This window comes from Arvicanthis niloticus, chromosome 24 (genome assembly GCF_011762505.2).
Source record: "Arvicanthis niloticus isolate mArvNil1 chromosome 24, mArvNil1.pat.X, whole genome shotgun sequence".
NCBI lineage: Eukaryota > Metazoa > Chordata > Mammalia > Rodentia > Muridae > Arvicanthis > Arvicanthis niloticus.
In genome coordinates, this window is record NC_133432.1 from 32026410 (window position 1) to 32047907 (window position 21498).

A 21498-nucleotide genomic window follows, 5' to 3' on the forward strand; every position below is an offset into this window, starting at 1 on the left:
ACATCCACGTGTCTAGTGATCCCATCTGTGTGCAAAGCTTAACCGACTCAGGGCTGAGGGAATAGCTCAGCTGATAAAGTGCTTGCCATACAAACATGAAGATGTGAGTCAGGTCTTGAGCTCCCACAGAAAACTCTGGGTGCGTTGACTGTGTCTGAAGAGATAGAGACGGGAGGATCCCTGAAACTCACTGGCTAGCCAGCTCAGTCTAGTTGTATTCCATGTTCAGTGAGAGATTTTGTTTCCAAAAACTAAAGAGGAACATGATTGAGGAAGACACCTGATGTCATCTTCTGATCTCTGAGTACACACATGTATGTGCATGTGCACATACGTTTCACACACATGCACACACACTCTGAGTACACACATGCCTGCATCTGTACTTATAGCTCACACACATGCACATGCAAAAATTAATTTTAAAAGGTCAACGGGTTGAAAAATCAAATCGTCCACTGTCTTCTGAGTCCTCATCTCTTCTTACCTGCCCTCTTCTTTCTTAAGCGAAAGAGCCAGATTCTAGCTGAGAACACAGGATGCTCTTAAGGCCAGAGTCAACCATTCCCCTGTAGCATGCCCTCCCTTAGCTGTGGATGCTATTTCTTCAGCAGCTCCTGAAGACGCACCATCTTTTTCATCCTGGCTGCTACTGTTCCTTCCTAATTAACAGTGACAATGGCCTCCTAGCAGGTCTCCTGGCTTCTAATCGGTTCCAACCCCAAGCCAGTCCATGGCCTGAATGATTTTTCTAAAAATAATTCTGATCATGTTGTTTAAAGTCCTTGGGAGTGGGGGCATATGTAGCTCAAGGTGAAAATGCTTGCTTCGCTGGCTTGAGGCCCTGGGTTCCACCTCTAGCTCAGCCCAAACATCACTCTTTCTGGCTGTTCATCTTCCTCACTGTAAAATTCAAACACTGGGCATCTGCATGTGCTGTTCCTCCACTGTGACCCCTTTTGCTCTTTTTTTTTTTTTTTGCCTTAATTATTACTGTTATTATTATTATTCTGAATTTTTTGTATGTGTGGTATTTTGGTTAGGCATAATATTGCTAGGATGAAAGGCCATAGCCAAAAGGGTTCTGAGGAAGGAAAGGGTTTATTGGCCTTACATCTCCACCTCACAGTCTATCATTGAATGAAGTCAGGACAGGAACTCGCACAAGGCAGAAGCAGGAGGCAGGAGCTGATGCAGAGGCCATGGTGGAGTGCTGCTTACTGGCTTGCTCCCCATGGCTTGCTCATCCTGATTTTTTATAGAACCAGGACCACCAGTCCAGGGATGGCTGCACCCACAATGGGCTGAGCCTTCTCACATCAAACACTAGAAAACGCTCTGTAGGTTTGCCCACTGCTGGATCTTATGGTGGCTTTTTCTCATCTGAGGCTTCCTCTTCTCCAGTGACTCTAGCTTGTGTCAAGTTGAGCTAAAATTACTCGGCACAAGTGACCCCTTGTCAATTTGTCACAAACACATCACTGTTAACAACCTTTCCTTTCTTTTCCATGCCCCCCAAATCACACATTAACATCAACATTACATTACAAACATTCCAAAGTCTTTAAACATGAAAACACTTAAAGAATTCAGGCTTTTAAAAATATCCATTCTCTTTAAAAATTCAGAGTCTTTTAAAATCCAATGTCTCTCAACTGTGGGCTCCCATGAAATCAAAAATAAATGAAATAGTTTCTTACTTCAAGAGAGAAGAACCAGGCCAGAGTCACAAGCAAATCAAGGAAAGCAAAAACTCCAACAATGTAGATATTCAATGTCCCATTCCACTCAGGATCTTCTGGGCAATTCCGAAACGCCTGGTCACTTCTCTCGCTCTGCCCTCTGCAGCACACACAGCTTGTCTTCCACTTCACAACTGATGCTCTTCTTGGTGGTCATTCCATGGCTCTGGCATCTCCAGAACTGCTGGGGTCCCTTGTTGTAACTGGGCTGCACTTTCATCAGTAGCCTTTCATAGGTTCTTGTCATGGTTCCAAGCCTCAGCTTCTCTGTATGATCCCTTCAGTTCTGAGTCTTCAGCTGCCGCTGAGGTTGCATCTTCATCAATGGCCTCTCCTGGCCTCTCACAGTGCCAAGCCTCAGCTGTGCTCCATGACCCTTTTCATGCCTTCAAAACCAGGACCACCTGGGTGACTCTCACACTCCTGAATTCAGCTGCCAGCCCCAGGTATAACTTCGGCTGCCTTTGGAACACAGCTTCTGTGTGCTGACCGCCAGGAAGCAGTTCCCAGAAGATTTCACCTCGATGATGCTGGTCTCTTCTTAATCACTGTTGATTTCTTAGCTTCAGCTGACCAGCATCAATTGTCCCAGTAAAGCAAAGGTTTCGCTTTAGTGGTTCTGGACTCTTGTTAATTGTAGCTGACTCTTCAGCTCTGGTGGACCAGAATGGCAGATTCTTAATTCAAACTAGCAAATATGCAATGGCCCCAATAGTCTTTAAGTAACCCTCAAACTTCCCTCTGAAATGTCACAAGCCAGACCTTCATCTGCATTTCTCTCAACACTTTTCTTCCAAGCTCTCATAGAACTGCCCACCAAGCTTTGAACACTCAATGACTTTTCTTGCCCAAAGTTCTAAGTCTGTCTATAATCTCCCCAAAACCACGTGGTCATTTCTGTCACAGCAAGACCCAACTATCCTGGTGCCAACTTCTGTCTTAGTTAGGGTATCCAATCCTTCAATGAAATACCATGACCAAAGGTAAGTTGGGGAGAAAAGGGTTTATTTGGTGTATATTTCCACACTGTAGTGTATCAGTGAAAGAAGTCAGGACAGGAACTCAAACTAGTCAGCACATGTGTGCATGCAAGTTTCTCTGTGTGCGGTGTCTGAATATATGTTTGCCGAGACATGTGTATGTGTGGTGATCAGAGGTTAATCTCAAATCTTTTTTTTGTCTTTTAACACAGCATCTCTTCATTACCTGGAGCTCACTGATTAAATTAGACTGACCAACCAGTGAGCACCAAAGATCTGCCTGTTGCCATCTCTCCAGTGCCAGCATTTCAGATGTATACCACGGCTCACCAAGTTTATGTGTCCCCACGCTGGCCAGGCAAGCCCTTTACACTTAGTGAACCAGCTATACTATCAAAGTAGGTTTTCTTTTGGATCTTTGAGAAAATGGTCTCACTTTGTAGCCCAGGCTGACATGCAACTTGGTACCTAGCTCAGGCTACCAATTTGAGGCCATCTTCCCTCATGCTTCCAAGTGTTGGGATGTAGGCATGAACCACCATACCTGACCGGTTCAGTTTTACTCACCCTGCCATTTTCAGCATAGAATATTACGTCCCTGGGAACACTTGCCTGGAGTCTCAAGGCTGTAGCATGATTCTTAGATAGCTGGATGTGCTTTTGTTTATCATGCAATTATATTCGTTGTCTCTTGTGGGAACTGGGGCTAGTGCCACTCAGATGACTAACAAAAGCTATCTAGTGGCACACATCTTTTATTCCAGCATTCAGAAGGCAAGCAGGCTGATGTTTGTGAGTTTGAGGCCAGCCTGGTCTACAGAGCCAGTTCTGGGCCAGCCAGAGCTACATGATAAGACACTGTCTCGAATCAATCAATCAAATCAAATCAATCAATCATTAATCAATTAATCTACTTTCTGAGAGTGACAATTGAGGGTTAACTTTCCACCCACAGTGATCAAACAAGTGTGTAGTGGGATTGTCTGGAGGGCTTGTCAACGTACAGGTGGTGTGCTCTGGTTCCTAGTTCATGGTTCAGTAGTTTGGAGCTGGTAAGACTGAGGAGGGGAGCTGTCCCTTAAGGAACTATGCTTCTTAGGCGAGGCATGATGGCACAAGCCTGTCATTCCAGCACTTGTGAGGTGCAGGCAGAAGGATCAGTAGTCCAAGGACAGCTTCAGCTATATGGGAAGTTTAAGACCTGGGTTTCAGGAAACCCTGTCTCAAAAACAAGTGAGTAAGATCCGCTCCATCCTATTTAAGGATGCCTTGGAGCCGAGGGGTCCCTTCAAAGGAAGCGATAGACATTTGGGGGTTCATGCATTTCTAGTCTCTCTCCTTTTCATGGCACCGCTCATAGGAAGCTTTCACGTGGTGGTTTCAGCTTTTGAAAATGTTCGAAGCAGGCTGGGTGGGCTCGAAGGGAACCAGAGCACACACCCCATTGGGACTCAAAGGCAGCACCTGGAGCTGCTACTTGCTCATTAATAGGTTGCCAGGCAACAGAACAAAGGTGAGGCTGAGCTGGGATTAGCAATTGGCAGGCATCTGAGAGAGAGCCACAGAGGGAAGCCTGCTCATCAAGAGAGGACCACAGGGGCCGGGTGGGAGGAACCCTCAGGATGTAACTGGGGCTATGGTTTGCACGTGAGAGAGGCACAATGTGGAGGTGAGGACACATTTGGGTCATAACTTGCCTTCTAATAGGATTGGGGATTATTTTTCTCAGAAGAACCACTGAGAACCCATTAGGGATATTTCTTAATATAGGTAAGAAATGACTTCTTGGGTTCCTCACCATGTGTCTCTTACAAACAGGCTTTATCAATTCATTCTGAAGACGTGTATTTACATTTGAAAAACATTAACAGTATAGAAAAAAATATAATTTCATGTGTCCTGGAGAAACCTATTGTGAGTTGCTATTATTCTTTCAGAAAAAAAAACAAAAACACAGTTGGGATTATTCTACATTTGTTTGTTCTAGAATGATTTTTTTTTAAAACCAAACCCTTTCACTATCTAAAGTGGATGTTTCTTTATTGGTGCTCTTAACTCTACTTTTTTAAAAAATTGTTTTTTTTTTTTAACTGTTATTGCTTTCCTTTTTTATTGTTTGATCATTTCATTCATATACTCATATAACAAATTCTGGCTATTTTCACTCATCCCCCTTCCTCACCTCCTCCCTCTGCTGGAAACCCTCCTGACCATCCCTCCTGCTTTCATGACTTGTTTCTGTCATGAGCTCACTGAATTTTTTAGCTTTACTTGCTTCATTGTGGTTGGGAAGTTATTCAGCAGAGCAAGGACAATTTACCAGTGGCCACACTACTGATGGATGTGATAATCCTCCCACAAGAATTAATCACCAACAGTCCTTCCGGGAGGGCTCCTCCCCAATTCTTCTCCTCCCCCTCCCCCTCCCCCTCCCCTCCCCTCCCCCTCCCCTCCTCCCCCTCCCCCTCCTCCTCCTTCAAAGATTTATTTATTTTATATCTGTGAGTACACTGTAGCCATCTTCAGACACCAGAAGAGAGCATCAGATCCCATTACAAATGGTTGTGAGCCACCATGTGGTTGCTGGGAATTGAACTCAGGACCTCTGGAAGAGCAGTCAGTGCTCTTAACTGCTGGGCCATCTCTCCAACCCTCCTCCCAGATTCTTGACGTAATGTTGATGGACCTGATCTTGTGCGAGTCTTCTGCGGATAACCACAGCTGTAGTGAGTTCATGAGTGGAACGGCTATGTCATGGGCAGAGGACATCCTTTTGTTGTTCATCTTCTCCATCATTGGCCCTTTCATTCTCTCTGTCCCTTCTTCCAGAATGTTCCCGGAGCCCTGTTATAGCTGTCTCAACTGGGGCCATAGATTCTATTCTTCAACACTTTAAACTATTCCTTAACAGTCATTGAGAGTTATCATATGAATGTACCATATTACTTGTTTGGAGCTATTGTTAGCAATGTTGAAATGAAAAGCCTTATGTGTAGGTGAGGTGTTATGACAGGGTAATTCATATTTAAAAGTTAGCCGGGAGCAAGTGAAGGTGGGAGTCGGGATGGGAGATGGCTCAGGAGGGAAAGGACTGGAACTCAGATCCCAGGCACTAATGAAATTGGAGTAGTGGCCTGCCTGTAATTTCAATGCTCAGGGGCAGAGACAGGGACTCCTGGATCGAGCTGGTCAGTCAGATTAACCAAATGGACTAGCTCTGCATCAATGTACAATGTGGAGAGCAATTGAGAAAGACACCAGATATCAACCTCTGCTCTCCACATGTACAGACACACACATGCGCATGCGCGCACGCATGCGCGCGCATGCGCGCGCGCGCACGCGCGCGCACACACACACAAACACTTAGCACACACACACACACACACACACACACACACACACTTAGCTATAGATAGGCCAACAGGAGCAGGGTTGGGGGTGAGAAGTGGAGGAGGATCAACAAAAACAATGTATGAAAACTGACATAATAAAATCATTTAATATATGCTATATGTATGCTAATATATATGCTAATTTAAGAAACAAATGTGAGTGTAAAGTCTAGGTTTCTTTCTAGAATGGCCCTTACATTTGTCCACTCCAAAGTCTTGGAATTTTGTCTGTTTCTGAGACAACGTTTCTCTGTGTAGCTCTGGCTGTCCTGGAATTCTGTAGCGCAAACTGGCCTCGAACTCAGAGATCTGCCTGTCTCTGCCTCCCAAATGCTGGTTTCGAAGGCATGCACTGCCACTGCCCAGCTGTCAGGAATGTATTTTGTGTGTTTCTTGAATCGTTTTCTTCTCTTTGTTTTTCCTTTCCTTTAACAATGATTTTTATTTCTGTTTTAAGCATGTGTATATGTGTGCATTTGTTCATGTGAGTGTGGCACCCATAGAGAGCCGAGGGGGTTGAGTCCCTGCAGCTGGAGTTACAGGCAGTTGTGAGCAGCCTAAGCCCAGGTTTCCAGCAAGATCAGTGCTCTCAACCGCTCAGCCATCTCTCCAGGCCCTGAGCATCCTGCACTCTTATATTTATTATTAGAGAAAACCTATTTACATAGATATTAATGCTGTATTCAGCCCCATCCAATCCCGCCATGATAATGCTTTTCAATTCATATACATCTGCATCTATTATTGTTTTAGGAAATTGCATATTTTCTTTAAAAAAAAAAAAAACCCTAGCACTATTATTTATAAAAAACGTTCTGTTCATGTCATGTCCTATAAGAAGATAGAGCAAGAGAAGAGCAGAAGAGAGCAAGAAGCAGCCCTGTTCATCATCTTATTTAATTTTCAAAGGCTGGCTGGGTGTGTGCCTCAGTGGTAGAGTGACTGCCTAACGTCCACAGGGTCCTGAGTTCATCCTCAGGACCATTAATGAAAATAACAAAACCCATTCCTCCCTTGGGCACAAAGATGTAATTAGTGACCCACAAAAGAAACAGACCATTTGGAAGTCTTGCTTAAGTTCATATTCTAACCCAGCAGTCTAAGGGCAGGGCTGATGAGGGCTTTGCATCTGCCCCAGGTAAGGTTGATGCTCCATGGGCTTTATTCACAATAGCCAGTCTTGAGATTGTAACAAGACTTAGCCAAGTGAAGCAGCGAGGGAAGGAAGGACATACATTTTGAGTTCTGCATTTTGGCACATGAATGAGTCAGCCTGCCCTACAAAATGACACCTTATCCTAACAAACAAACAAACCCAATGAGGGGAAAACATTGATAGTCTTCATGACCATTCTAACTTTTGGGGAAGGGTGTTCTTCCCTATGTAATTAATGGGGGGGGGGGGACTCTGTTTTATTAGAAAGTAGAGCTAGCTATAGCATTTTTTTTTTTCTTCCAGGGCTAGTGTTTGAACAGAGGACCTGTCTGTATGCTAGACACAGGTCCTTCCACTGAGCTATGTAACCTGGCCTTCTTTTTACTTTTTATTTTGAGACAGGGTTGTTAAGCTCCAAGCCTGGCCTTGAATATGCTGCCATTCTGCCTCAGCCTCTGGAGTAGCTGGGGTGACCGGTTTGCATCACCAGGTCTGGCTTACAGTTCATTTTTGAAGAGGAAAATGAATTATGGTTATCGATGTTCTGGAATATGTAGCTAGAACGGTTTTAAAGGAGAACCTTCACAAATAAAAACGTTCATTTCTTGAGGTCTTGTTGAGCCCGGTAAAATTAAGGTGAAAGGTTAATTGGTGTTATGGGAGAAATGCCACAGGTCTGCTTGACTAGTTCCTTTCCCTAGCACTAGGAACAGGTCCTTTTGTATCATTATTTCATTTTTTTTTTAAAAAAAAGATCTTATTTTATTTTATTGTGTGAATGTGTGTGTGGTCTGGATGATGACCCTTGCAATCAGGCTGGTAGCCAGCAAGCCCCAGCCATCCCGGTATCTAGTCTCCAAAACGCTGAGTTTATAGGTGTCCATGGTCACATCTGGCTTTTAAGTTTGGTGTCGGGGATTCAAACTCATGTCCTCATGATTATGCTGCATGCTCTCTTCCCCACTGAGACACCGCCTTAGCCTCTTGTGATCTTCTTGCTCAACCTCCCAAGTGTTGGGATTATAGGTTTGTAGCACCATGCTTGGCTTCTCTTCGTACTGCTATTATTGGGGCGGGGTGGGGGAAGACTAGCTATCATCCAAGCAGACTTCCAGATAGTGACTAATGGGTCCTGTAAAAGGCATACAGGCTGACAGGGAAAAAGACTTACCGGAGGACCCAGGAGAGCCAGATTCTTGCTCAGACTTCAGCACAGCTGGTTTGCATGTATTAAACCCTCCTGGCTTCATTTCTTCCACTATAGAATGGAGACTGTAATAGAGCCTTACTTTTCCAGGATGATGCTGGAATAAAACGTTTCCCTGAGGGGCCCCCCAGACCTTCTCTGTAGCAGCAATGTCTTCTATCTTGATCTCCCATAAACCGACCATACCTTGACTTCCTTTTCTCATTTGCAAGCAAGTTTGCATGAAGCTTTCTGCTAACTGCAAGCTAAATCACAGGGGGGGAAAACGCTGTGGACATTTCTGGAGTATGCAAAAGTCAAGAAGCTGCTAACGTCCCATTGGTGCCCACATTATAAGGGTATAAAGATATATATTATAGGTAATAGGGAAAGCTGAGCTACAGGGGAAACTCAGAACCGGTGGAGCAAGGGTGTTTCCTGACAAGCACTGCAACATGGGACCAGGGAAAGGGAGAAGACCAGCGTTCTTACTCAGTGTGGATTAGGTCATTTTCTTGCAACAGACTTGTGAGGTGGGAATTATTCCCAACTTCTTTTTTCCCCAGAAACTTAATCAGCAGTTTGCTCAAATTTCACAACTTGGAAGAGCAGAGCTAACCCACTAGGTCAGATAATTCCGCTTCCCAGGTACATAATCAGCCCCACCCCGCCCCCACCCCACTCCACCCTTCATCTCTGAGCAAAGCAGCGGTGCTTACAAGTGGAGAGGGTAAGATTTACACCCTTGACCTTAGACAGGTCACGTCACCTTTGTAAACACCAGTTACAGCAGTTTGGTGGGTGAGATGGTGCTGCCCGGCGCTCCCAGAGTCCAGTGTCCCAGCGTCGTGCCCCACCCCCCAGCACAGCAGACACTGCTCATTTATCCGTTCTCCCGGCATTTACATACGCCTGTAAGCCTGTAGAAATCCACATAGTTGGCAACAGAAATGACAAATACCACCTTCCTCCACTCCTGTCAGAACCCACATGTTCTCGGGGTGCCATAGCTGAGGGGACACTTCTCTTCCCTAGCAACCATTGTCCATTTAGAAGCCCTGGTTCCCCAGAGAGCAGTGCACATTTTGGATGCGTTTAATAAAAAGGAATAACCTTTGCTTTTTCGTAGCATGTGTAGGAAAGGGCAAAAGGCAAAAAGACTGGGTCCTCAGAGTTCTTAACCCACCAATCCCATCTGTCACTATCTCTGGGCCTCAGTTTCCCCACTGTTAATACACTCAGATGTATCAAGAGGCAGTTCAGTGCAGGGACTCTGCGAACAGGAATTGGCTCTAACTCGCAAGTCTCAGCCCCTCGCCTGGGGCTTTTTGTTGGCAGGGACAACCATTAATCACAACAGCACTAGTAAGTTGACACAACACACTTCCTAGGGAGCCAGCCCCTGGCAGGGCACACTCCCTGTCTCTTTGGCCTTCTAGTCATAGATGACCTCATTCAAACTCCATCACAAGCTCTCCGACAACTTCTAAAAACGCAGGACCGGACTGTTAATAATCCCCCCCCCCTCAAGTTCCCCTCCCATAAAAATCCCAGCCTCTAGGCTCCAGCGTGCTGAGTTCACCCCATAAACTCAGTTAATGGTTACCACATGCTGCTGAGGGTCCGCGCCCATCCGACCTCTCCACCCCTGCATGCTCCCCAGGCCCTGGGATGTCGGAATCTTTCCCCTGGAGGCCCTTCCTCCAGATCTTCCTACGCACAGCGGGAAGTACCCTGTGCTGTGGTCCTGCTGGCCACGCATGACCTTGGACGCCTCTTCCAAAGCCATGTTCACTCCTCAGAATAGGTTGCGCGTTTGCGCCCCACGGTGCCTCCGGTTGCTGGGAACTGGAAACTCGATCGCGCGCCTTTCTCTTTTGCAATGACAGCAACTTGGCTCAGAACCATCCCGGCATCAGAGTCCCTGTCTGGAAGCTGGGAGGCTCCCGGGACGCATGGAGGGGCGTGCCCACTGGCCCTCCGCTCCCTCGGGTTCAGCTGGGACTGCGGTGCCAGGGGGCCGCCACACCTGGTGTCGTCCCTCCCGCGACGCTTGTTGCTCAGCCCCGGGGGCTCCTGGCAAGGGAGCAGGCACCGCCCGCCTGAGCACGCCCCGCAGACTAGCCCGCCGGGGAAGCGCGTGCCGAGACGGCGCGCCGGCTGCAATCCCCGCCGCGGGTCCCTAGGGGGCGCAGCGGGCGCGGGAAGTCGCTCTGGGCCCTGGCACGAAATTGCAAGCGGGCGGGCGCGGCGAGTTTGAAAACAAGCGAGCGCCGTGGGGGCGGGTCCCAGGCGCGAGAGCCGCCGGGCTCGGCCAATCAGAGGCGGGCGGCGGGCGCGGGCGGCGCGTGCGGCCGGGCTGTGAATGGGGCGCGGCGGTCGCGGCGGCCGAGGCGAGAGCCGGCGCGCGGGCGGGCGCACTTTCTCCTCAGCGCCGGGCGGGGGCGGCGGCGGCAGAGGCGGCGGCAGAGGCGTTCTGCTCAGCTCCCCTCAGAGAGCGCTGCGGGGCCGGCGCTGCGCGGCTGCGAGGAGCGGGGGCGACGTGCCGGGCATTTCCCCGCTCGCTGACAACTTCTCCTCGGCCCGGCTCGCTGTTCATCGGAGCCCGGACGCCGCCCCTCGGCGCTCGCCGCTGCCTCAGCGGGTCTGCGCGTTCCCGCCCGCCCAGCCCGTCCCGCGGCGCCCGGGGGTGGCGGCTCCGCGGCATGGCCCGCGCCCGGCCCTCGGTGGCGGGCGGCGGAGGCGCGGCGCCCCCTGAGCGCGCGGGGCCCGGGCGGCCGCCGAGGAGCCGGACCGCTCACCACTGCGACCCCGAGCGCCCCGGGCTGCGCGCAGCGCCCAGGACCCCCGGGCCCGGTGCGGGCCGGCGGGAGGCAAAGTTGAGGCCGGGCCGCGGGTGGTGGGCGCTGCTGTTGCTCCAGTTGCACTTGCTGCGGGCGCTGGCGCAAGGTAGGTGCGGGCCTGACGCCGTGACACCCCCGAGGTGGACTTTGTGGGTGCTTCCCGGGGTGGGCTTTAGGGGTGCGCAATCCCGGGGTGGACTCCTGAAGCGCGCGCTGCCAGAGGTGACACCCCGGGGGTGGACTTTGTGGGCGCCACCAGGTCTGTATTATGAATGGACATCTCTGAGGTGACTTTGCGAGTGGACACCTATGGGCTAGGCTTCAGGGGTGCACCATCTTGGGGTGACACCCCGCAGTGTACTTTGTGGTTGCTACCTGGGATAGGCTATGTTGTGAGTGGGCACCTCTGGGCTGAGTTTCAGGGCTTCGTAGGGTCACACCTTTGGGATGTACTTTGGGATGTATATGAGTGGAAATCCCTGAGGTGACTTTGCAAGTGTTATACCTCTGGGCGGAGGTTTAGGGGTACACAATCTTGGGTGACACCTTTGGGTGGATTTCTTGAGCGCCACTTGGTCTGCATTATGAATGGACATCTCTGAGGTGACTTTGCAAGAGGATGCCTATGGGCTGGGCTTGTAGGGTGCACAATCTTGGGGTGACACCCTGTGGTATACTTTGTGGCCACCATCTGGGATGGGCTGTTATGAGCAGATACCTTTGGACTGAGTTTCAGGGCTGCACAGTCTTGGGGTAACACCTTTGGGGTGAACTATATTATGGGTGGACATCACTGAGGTGACTTTGCAGGTAGATACCTCAGGACTGAGCTATAGAGTTGTACAGTCTTGGGATGACACCTCCAGGGTGAACTATGGATGCACACTCCTAGGATGGGCTGTGGGGGTGCACACTGGAGTCTTGGAGTGGGCGTCACCTGGGATAGACTGTATTAGGACTGAGCATCCCTGGGGTGGACTTTAGAGATGGACACAGCTGGGCTAGGCCTTGGGGGTGTGAATTCTAGAGTGCACACCTCTGGGATGGACTGTTTGAGCGATCATCTCCTACATTATACGAGTACACATCCCCGGAGGACTTTAGGGTTGATACTCCTGGGGTGGATCCTGTGGGGTATGTTCAGCCCGGAGTGGGCTAGGGATAAATATCGTGGGGGTGTACACTGAGGATGTATACTACTGGAGTGGACAACTCTGACGTGGACCCCTGGGTGCTCACACTTTGGTTGGATTCTATAGATATAGATGAGTGCTGTTTGGAGTTAACGTCTTTGGGGTGGACTCTTGGGGTGCTCGCCACCTGGGGTGGATCCCCTAAGGTAGACTTTGTGGTTGCGGTGTGGAGTCACCTCGAGGTTGTGGGTGCCCGTCTGCGCAGTGTTTGGAACTTGGCGAGCATTTAGGGTTCCGTACTCTCTGAATCACCGAGTCAGGACTGCGCTAGGTCCGGAGGCAGTTAAGGGGTTAATGCGGTGTGTCTCTAATCCGCGCTGCAATCAGAGCGCACAGACACCGAGTAGAGGAGCTGAGAAGCTGGAGAATGCGCCCTGTGTGTTGTGTGTTGCATTTTCTTTTCTTTCCTTTTTTTTTTTTTTTTAATTTTTTAAAAAAAATTATCGGAGCCCTGGAAGAACCTTTAAAGTCGAGCCCTAAGCCATTGAGGCTTCAAAGAACGCCCAGCGCGTCCTATTGCACTGATTAAACATGAGCTGATTCGTATCTGAGTCTGCACCGCAGAGTCTTGTTAAGGATGAGTGACATCCGCGGTGGACTTCAAATATCAAGTGCCAGTCACCACCAGCCGCCCTTTCCCTCCCTCTCCCCAGGGCTGCCCCCTACCCTCAGTACTGATACTTCACCCGAGTGGGCGAGTGGGCGCCTTCTACTCCGTGGAGCAAAACTTTGAGAGCCCACAGCTTTGCCTCCGAGCTTTGTTTCCTTCCTTTCGCTTCTGTTTGGAATACGGAGCTGTTCTCTGAAAGAAGGAAAGAGGATCTGCCGATTCTGGGTGACCTTTTGCAAATGGAGATGGAATCTCTCCCGAAAGAGCTTTCCCTCCTAAATCTGGATTTCCCCTGCTTAAACCCGAAGCATGCATGTGCTGGTCAGCTTCCTCTTGCCCATGGAGGTTGCTGGTCTAAAAACAGAATAAATAAATAAATAAATAAATAAATAACATTAAAAAAAAACAGGCATAATCCTGTTAACATGACTTTTGATGGAGTCTTTAAAACAGATTAGTGAATCTGGTTTGCACTTGGTAGTTTAGAAAAATTAGCTTCCGAGTTCATTGCTTGTATTCTGGAATCTTACCACAATAAGGAACTGGGTATTTGGAGATTGCAGGAAACAGGAATATTACATGTAAATTATTAATAGCTGTGTTCTCTGTTATATGTGCCAATGAGTTATGTGTGGTAAAAAAAAAAAACCAGTTATTTAAATGTAGCAGTTAAAAGTCTGACTTCAAAATTGCAATGAGATAGCTTAACAAGTACCTAATGACTTAATATTCTTATTCAAGCTTATCTAATGTTATCCGAGTGGCAGCCCTTTTCCCAGTAGGTTTTGATAAATGCCCCCTTTCATGTTCTCTATATAGAAACAAATCATTGTTTCTGGTTACTTTAACCCCTCCACACCTGACATATTCATTTCACTTGTTTTGGGTGCCACTTTTTTATCTAAAGATGTTATCCGGGAGAAAAAGCGTTTACTGGTTGTGTAAAATGGAATCTGTAGCTTGTCAGAGAAGCCAGGTTCAAGTAAAGAAATCGAGATCACTTAGGATGACCTTCAGAGATGGAGTTCAGTTTCTCTCCCTAAAAATAAAAGTGACATTCACTTGACAGTCACCTGTACATGTGAAGATTGGTGAACCACTTTGAGCTGTGGGAAAGACCACTTAGAGCCCTTGTTTCGAAGTATATCCAAGTTTGTCAGCTGCATCTTGCAGGCTGTGTACAGCATTGTCCTTTCACAGTAGCAATGTTAGTGGAAATCATTAATTTTTATACATGCGTGTACTCAAGCAACAGTCTTACTTTCAAGGGAAGGAAATCTTTTATTCCTTCTTGCTAGTAAAAACACAGGTACCCATTTTACATTTGTGTGGTGCAAGAAAGTATGCAGACCTTTTAGTGTAAAATTTCAATAGGTTGTCACAAATTTTAAATTCATCGACAGGTTTCTGTTCTTTGTGCTATGTGAAATGTATAATATATCCATCATCTTTTATATCGTATTGAAAATTCATATTACAGAGGAGATGTCACCATTTGACAAAACCTCATGTATCTTGAAAATGAAAATTCCAGTGCTGCTGTCGAGATTTCTGATGGGATGATGAGTTGGTCATATGCACAGGAATGCATTCTCTAGAATCTTATCAGATAAAATGTAACATTTTGCATGGAACAGTTACCACTAAGTTGAAACTGTCATAATGCCATATTGATACTCTGCATCTATCTGAGGCTGTTTCTAATTCCCCTGTAGGCTTTTCCTCTTAGGATACTTTCTATGGGTTGGTTTGGTCATGATTTGTAGCAGACAAGGAGGGCAACTGAATTACTAAAAGTTATGTATGTATGGCTAAAGTTACAAACAGGAAATATATTTCTGGCTATAATGTGAAGCACCAGGTTTGGATCTTACAAGTGTAATTGCAATATATACTACAGTTTCTTCCCTGTGCACGAAAATGGAAACTCCCGTTACATACTCCACTTATTGGTGTGTGTTTAATTGTTGAGGGCTTGTCTGGATTCCTAAAGAGCCAAGTTGTTACTTCTGGAAGGCAGGTGGCAATGCATGCTTTCTTTATGCTGTACACCATGGATGAATAGTTCAGAAAGGGGGCTTCTGAGGCAAGGGATATATCATAGGGACAGAGGTGTCCTGGGCTAGCACTGTGGTAGGCATAGGACAGAAGCAGGGAGATCCCCTGAAGAGGCTTGGCCAATCAGGTTAGCAGAATTTCTAAGCTCTCTATGAGAGACCCCATCTCAAAATAAAATGTTACTTCCAGTCTCTTGGACCTGCTCTTCTCAAACACTGGTATGCATCAGCATCAGGTGGGACATTTGAGAGAGTGCAGGACCAGCTCATTTCCTGTGAGCCACCAAGTGCTTTTCAGGTGACTGTCATGTCCACTGTCATTTAACAATTCCTGGCTGCATTGCTTTGTTGTCTCACTACAGTTACCAGCTGGCTTTTAGGAAACTTCCTCAACCCAGTGTTTCACAAACTTGGCTGCACACTCGATCCTCTGGGAGTTTTGAAGCAGGATTGTACTACTGGGCTTCCTTGACTTGAAGTTTGGACTAGGCAGTAGGATTTTGAGACTCCCCAGTTGATTCTGATGATTAGTCATGTTTGGGAACTACTGTTCTGTGTGACTCCATTCTCCCTTTAATCTTGTCCTCAAGCCTTCAGATCTAAGTGGCTTCTAAGGACCTGCAGCCTGTGTTTGCTCATAGGTCCTGAGCTCATTTCTAGTCAGCCCTTTTCATTCATATAGTGTTCCTTGTTAATGAGACTGTTCAGCTCCTGACTCGAGCTACTCATAGGATTGTATTAGAATCATTAGTGACATTTATTTATATGACAGGGTTTCCCATGACCCAGGCTCCCCAAACAAATTCACTGTGTAGCTAAGGATGACTTTGAACTTCTGATCCTCTGGCTTCTATATCTTGAGTTCTGGGATTCTGTAATACCTGTGACATCATAACCAGTTTATCACTAGTGAAGTTAAAGAATACAGTTGTGTAGGCTTCACCTCAGACCTGCTATGTCTTAGAATGTATTTTAAGAGTCCATGTGCTAGAGACATGACTCAGTGGCTTAAGAGCACATGTGGGGGTTCACACCATCTTTAATTCCAGTTCCAGGAGATTTGATGTCCTCTTCAGGCCTTAGAGGGCACTGCACATATGTGGCACACAGGTATACATTCGGGAAAAACACCCATACATGTATTTTTTAAAAAAGAGTTCTTCTTATGAGATTTCCATATTCTACTTTTTCTATCCTTGTGTTGCTAATCCCATGATCTTACTGAAGTCATTGACACTCTTACCCTGTTTTCCTATGATCTGAGCTACTTTCCTCCATGCCATTTCCCAGCTGTGGGGAAGGTCTGCTAATTATCCTTTCTGCCACTTGTTTGATGGAGAAATAACAAAACAGTGTTAATTGAGGTCACTGCAAGTCTAGCCTCCCTTTGAGCGCCTACTGTTTTCCATTAGTTCATATGTGCTTTGTGTTTCTCTCCTTTTCTTACCCTCTGACCTGGTTCCTCGATTCTGTAGTTTGAATTTGAACTGGAACTTGGGTTCCAGACCACCTTGCTTCACTAGAGATTTTTACTAAGTCAGTGCTCAGACACTGAATCAAATCTTCCTAGACTGTACATTTAACAGAGGGCCATTAGTTACTTGATTGGCTAAACCAATTTCTGTGCAGTCTGCATCTAACTACCTGTAGTTCTTCTTTAATGTTCCCTTATGAACCAAGCACCAAGATGCTTATTCTTCACACAATCCCCTTAAACATTTGTGTGTGAGTGTGTTTGTGCATGTACTATACAACACTAGTATGGATGTCAGAGGATAACTTGAGGATTGATTCCTTTCACCAGAAGGGTCCTAGGTATTGACCTCTCAGGTTGTCAGGTTTGTGGCAAGCACCCTTGCCCACGGAGCTGTCTCACAGGTCCCAGCAACTCTTGAGAGAAGGTAGTACTTTGGTTTTTTACTGATTTGCTCAAGGCTCCAGGATGAGTTCTGATGAAGCCTGAAGAGAAAAGCCTGGTCCAATATCTATGAACATAGCTTGGGTTTCCCTGTAGCCTGTGCCGTTGGAAGGATTACATCACAGGCATGATCATGAGCCAATAAAAGTCACTTTAGAGAATTTGGAGGATGGAGAAAAGAAATGTGCATACCATCTTCTGGTCACCCAAACCCTGTCTCCTAATAAAATAGATGTTGTCACTTTGGTATTCCCTCACCTCATCCATTTTTCTTTTTACAATACAACTTGAACTCCAGTTGAGTGTACAGTGTGCTGCCACCCCAAAGGTGGACCATCAGGAGTAAGCATTAGGAGGACATTTGGAAAAACTCCTTTTACTACTTTAAAGTACATCGAATTTAAGGCTTATAGATGTAGAGAATGTACAACATAGATCTTTTGGTTAGTACTTTGCTGTAGCATGTGTGTTCTCTAACAACAAACAATTAAGTTCAGCCCCCTGCAGGGATTGTGCCCAGCTGGGAAGTCCTGTATCCTACACACTGGCTTCAGACAAAGTGGGGTCTGTGAACGAGGCTGGTGTCTAAGTGATACAAGCTTTGCAGTTAATTAAATTTTATGTTAGCATTCTACAAGTCCTGTGTCTTTGCTGTTGTCACATGGGATTGGAGTTTTAGATTGTACTGTGCCTTTCTGCCTCTTTCTGACCTTGTTTTGGGGTCTTCAGAGGTCAGGTTAGTGAGATCCACTCACTAAAATTAGATTGTGGGATGGTCACGGGGTAAGGGGGAGCACTGAGATCTGTGTAGGCTCTGACTTAGGATTTTCTGCGAACAAAGCAGTGTGAGAGAGAGGGCCCCACGAGTCCAGTGCTTGGCAGCTGAGTGAAGCTGAGGGTGGTTACAAAAGTAGTTTAGAAAGTGTGTACTATAGATCAGAAGGGATTATTTAAAAATAAATTTAATATACATGTTATTACTTGGTTAAATACTCCTAGTAAGCAGCAATGCATATGGACATTCTAAGTTCACATGGTTTCCTTTAATATAATTAATTTGATGTCAGCATTCTACAAGACATTAGGAATTACCCCCAAGTTTTGCATCTCTTTTAATGAGAGTGTGTAAATATTTGTAATCTTAATAGCGGGAAAGAATGTATTTTCTCAGCTAGAGGTGTTGTTTTGGCACTTCTTGCCATCCATGGTAGCACATATAAACCACTGGTGATATATTTCTCAGTGGATCCCTGAAATGCAGAAGCCTGTCCCTCTTTGATAGACACTTTCCTGCTGCTTACAGGTGTCACACCTGAGACCTTCTGGAGAAATGCTTAGGTTTACAGCATCATTACATTAACACTGTTTTCTCTTCCCACTATCTGGAAACAAAACAGCAGCAGCAGCAACAACAAAACAACTCAAGGAAATGTTGCTGTATGTTTATACCTTTGTCATTCTAGTAGGTGCAAGGTTTGGCCCCCTGACAAGCAGTTCTAAAGCCAGAGACTATGGCATCAGCTTGGCCCCATCTCCTGTGAACATTTTTGGGAATAAGAATAATTTCTCTAAAGCTTTCCTAGAAACATGGCTGAGGCAGGTGGAAAAAGTGTTGGGCTAAGTGTCTGGAGCCCTGGCTTTTGTCTCGCTCTGTAGCCATCTTGCAGTGCGAGCAAGTCTGTTAGCTTCTCCTGAGTCTATTTTCTCACCTGTAAAAGGTGGCGGTGGTGGAGCTTAGACTAGTGAGTGAGTAGATGTTGGGAATTGTTTTGCTCTGATTCTCTTCTCTTCTGTGCTGATATCTTTTCACCCTGTCTCCAGAGTCTCTGAGTGTGCCTTCTGTAACTCCATATGTCTTAGCTTGTAGGAACTGCTCCCTTTCATTTTAATATATATATTAATATATATATTATATATATATGGTGTTGAAGACAACTGGTACAATGTAATATTTCTCCTTAGGTGCTGTCTAACACATGATGGATTTACTATAGCTTGAAAATGCTTCATGCTCAAATTTTTGGTTCTGTAAAACAAATTAGTGCTGTAATTTATCAGTGTAAGCCTGAAGTTTGGAGAAATAAATATTCTTAAAATAGGAGACATTTATTTATCTAAATGGCTGGAAGAAGAAAGAGCATGACTAATCTAAGTCTGCTGGCAATTAATGCAGTGAGGAATTTAAACAGAGCTAGGATAATGATGGCCATGAGGATGTTTAGATTTACTGGACAGTGACCATCAGTAATTTAAAAATTGCTTAAAATTAGCTCTAGAATAGTTTTTCACTTTTAACATGATTAGCTGCCACTCTATTGATATACAGTGTCTAGAGAAGTTAATAGCTATCAATTAAATAATTCAAATTTTGACAACTGCCTTGTCAGTCAAGTAAATTCATTAATTGGCTGCTCTGTGGAAATTAGCTTGTTGAACATTTGTTAATACTATGGTTTCTGCAGCACTTTAAAAAAGTAGTTGTGTTTATATGTGTGTGTGTGTGTGTGTGTGTGTGTGAATGACATGTGTGTTTATGTGCCCTTGGAGAACAGAAGAGGGGATTGGATTCCTTGGAGTTTGAAGTACAGGTGGTTGTGATCTTTCTGACATGGGTGCTAGGAAGTGAATCCTGTTCCTCTGAAAGAGCAGCAAGTGCCCTTAACTTGTGAGACATCTCTCTAGCCCCTCCTACAATGTATTTTATTTTATAGTTTTTATTTATTTTAAATATTATTATTGTGTGTATGTGCATGCATACACACACACACACACACACACACACACACACACACACACACACACACACACGTGGTAGCATGTTCATGCCCAGCCTGCCTGTGGAGGAAGGCCAGAAAACCAGTCTCAGGAATGGCTTCTAGAGACTGGTCTTAGGTTGTTAGCCTTGTACAGTACATAGTTTTACCTGCTGAGCCATCACACCAGCTAGATTTTGCTGTGTTTAAAAAAAATATTATTTAAAAGTGAATAAGGCTGCTTTTGGAAGATGTGTGCTTTTTTTAGATGATGGGCTACAGCAAACTCTGGAAGTAATTATTATGGGCAAAATTGTCTTCAGGCACAATGTTTTGTTGCCTTTTCTCTTTTTCAGAATGTTCTGTGTGTTCTATACCTGATTCTTTACCATGAAATGTTTGGAAGTTTAATTTTAGAAAGATGAATGGCCTTTATAAAATAAAAATAAAAATAATAGTAGTAACCAGAGAATGAATGAGTTCTGTGAACTTCAGCACTTAGTGACCTCCGGTAGTAATTGGTGGCAGTAATTTAGCTACTGAGCCTAGGAATACTTGTCAGGTTTGTGGTAGAAAGGGACTTTGTATGACACAGGTATAATTGATCATTCTAAGCTGAGAATGACATTCTCCTGAGCTATTTGTGTGTATTCATGGTTTTCTTGTGAGAAAGGGCCAGTTTCAAAGTGAAGGGTAGTTGTAGCTTGACTCTCTAGGTGGTAGGTGTGATGCAGGAGAGACTGACATTCTTCCTGACTAAGCTCTTCTGTAAAGTGCCTGGTGGCATTGAATTTATACATGAACCACCAGATGGCAACAGAAAAGGTCTTCATATAGGACGCAGTGGTTTCCACAGCTTTATTTTTTAATTTTTTTGGCACATCATCCCTCAGTATACTTATATTTACACTTTTGGACTGAAAGCATCATGAATTGATAATACCTGGCAATGTAAGATCACAATCAGGAAGCTGAATAGTGGTACTGTGCCACTAGAAAAAAGATTTTATTTATTTTACATGAGCACACGTATTAACCATTCCCAAAGTCCGTGAGTTTCCAGGGATGTAATGTGATAGTTTGTTTCTATCATTGTGTGGTCCATGTTTCTGCTCTGTGTTTTTATTCAGCTTTTCTATAGCTTTCAGTGTAAGCAGTAATAATTTGCAGAACATTAAACAGATAAACAAACATGGCTCTTACCCTAAAGCATTTTCTGTAACACCTTTGAAAGGAGGTCATGAGATTATAAACATTGAGCATATTTATGTATTTGCTGGATGATGGCACTTTTGCTTTCTGTAGAATATGTTTTGTTTTTGCCTCAGAGGCTTGTCCCCCAACCCTCCATTTAACTGTCATCTTGGCTCTTTTGGAGTCTTTTTCTCAGGTAAGTCTCCTGTGTGCAAACTAGAAACTCAGCCTGAATTTCTCCAGTTAAAAAAAAAAAAAAAAAGATTTTATTGGAAAAATCCAAGGGAGTCACAGTATACCTAGCAGGATACCGCCATGAAACTTGGATATATCCAGGGCTTATCTTTGCTTCAGGAGTCAGAGCTCAGGAATAATGCTGGAATGCATGAGGCTCTGGATTTGAGTCATAATGATACACAGACACACCTGCATCATCAAATACCACCCTCTGTTTTCTCTCTTTCTTGTGTA

The 21498-nt window shown here is 45.5% G+C and overlaps 1 protein-coding gene and 1 long non-coding RNA gene across 2 annotated transcripts in view; one reads left to right on the forward strand and one right to left on the reverse strand.

Annotated features, from left to right (window-relative positions):
• Positions 1-1082: 1082 nt before the first annotated feature.
• On the reverse strand, positions 1083-9115 carry LOC143438048 (uncharacterized). Its single transcript, XR_013107146.1, has 2 exons — positions 8445-9115; positions 1083-2396 (listed from the first exon to the last, which is right to left on the reverse strand). It is a non-coding gene; the product is annotated as an uncharacterized LOC143438048 (long non-coding RNA).
• Positions 9116-11164: 2049 nt separating this feature from the next.
• Sdk1 (sidekick cell adhesion molecule 1) overlaps positions 11165-21498 on the forward strand; it is a 964506-nt gene continuing 954172 nt past the window's right edge. Inside the window, exon 1 of the mRNA XM_076923544.1 lies at positions 11165-11408. Within this exon, the coding sequence (XP_076779659.1) occupies positions 11165-11408 (244 nt within the window). The remainder of the gene's footprint in view (positions 11409-21498) is intronic.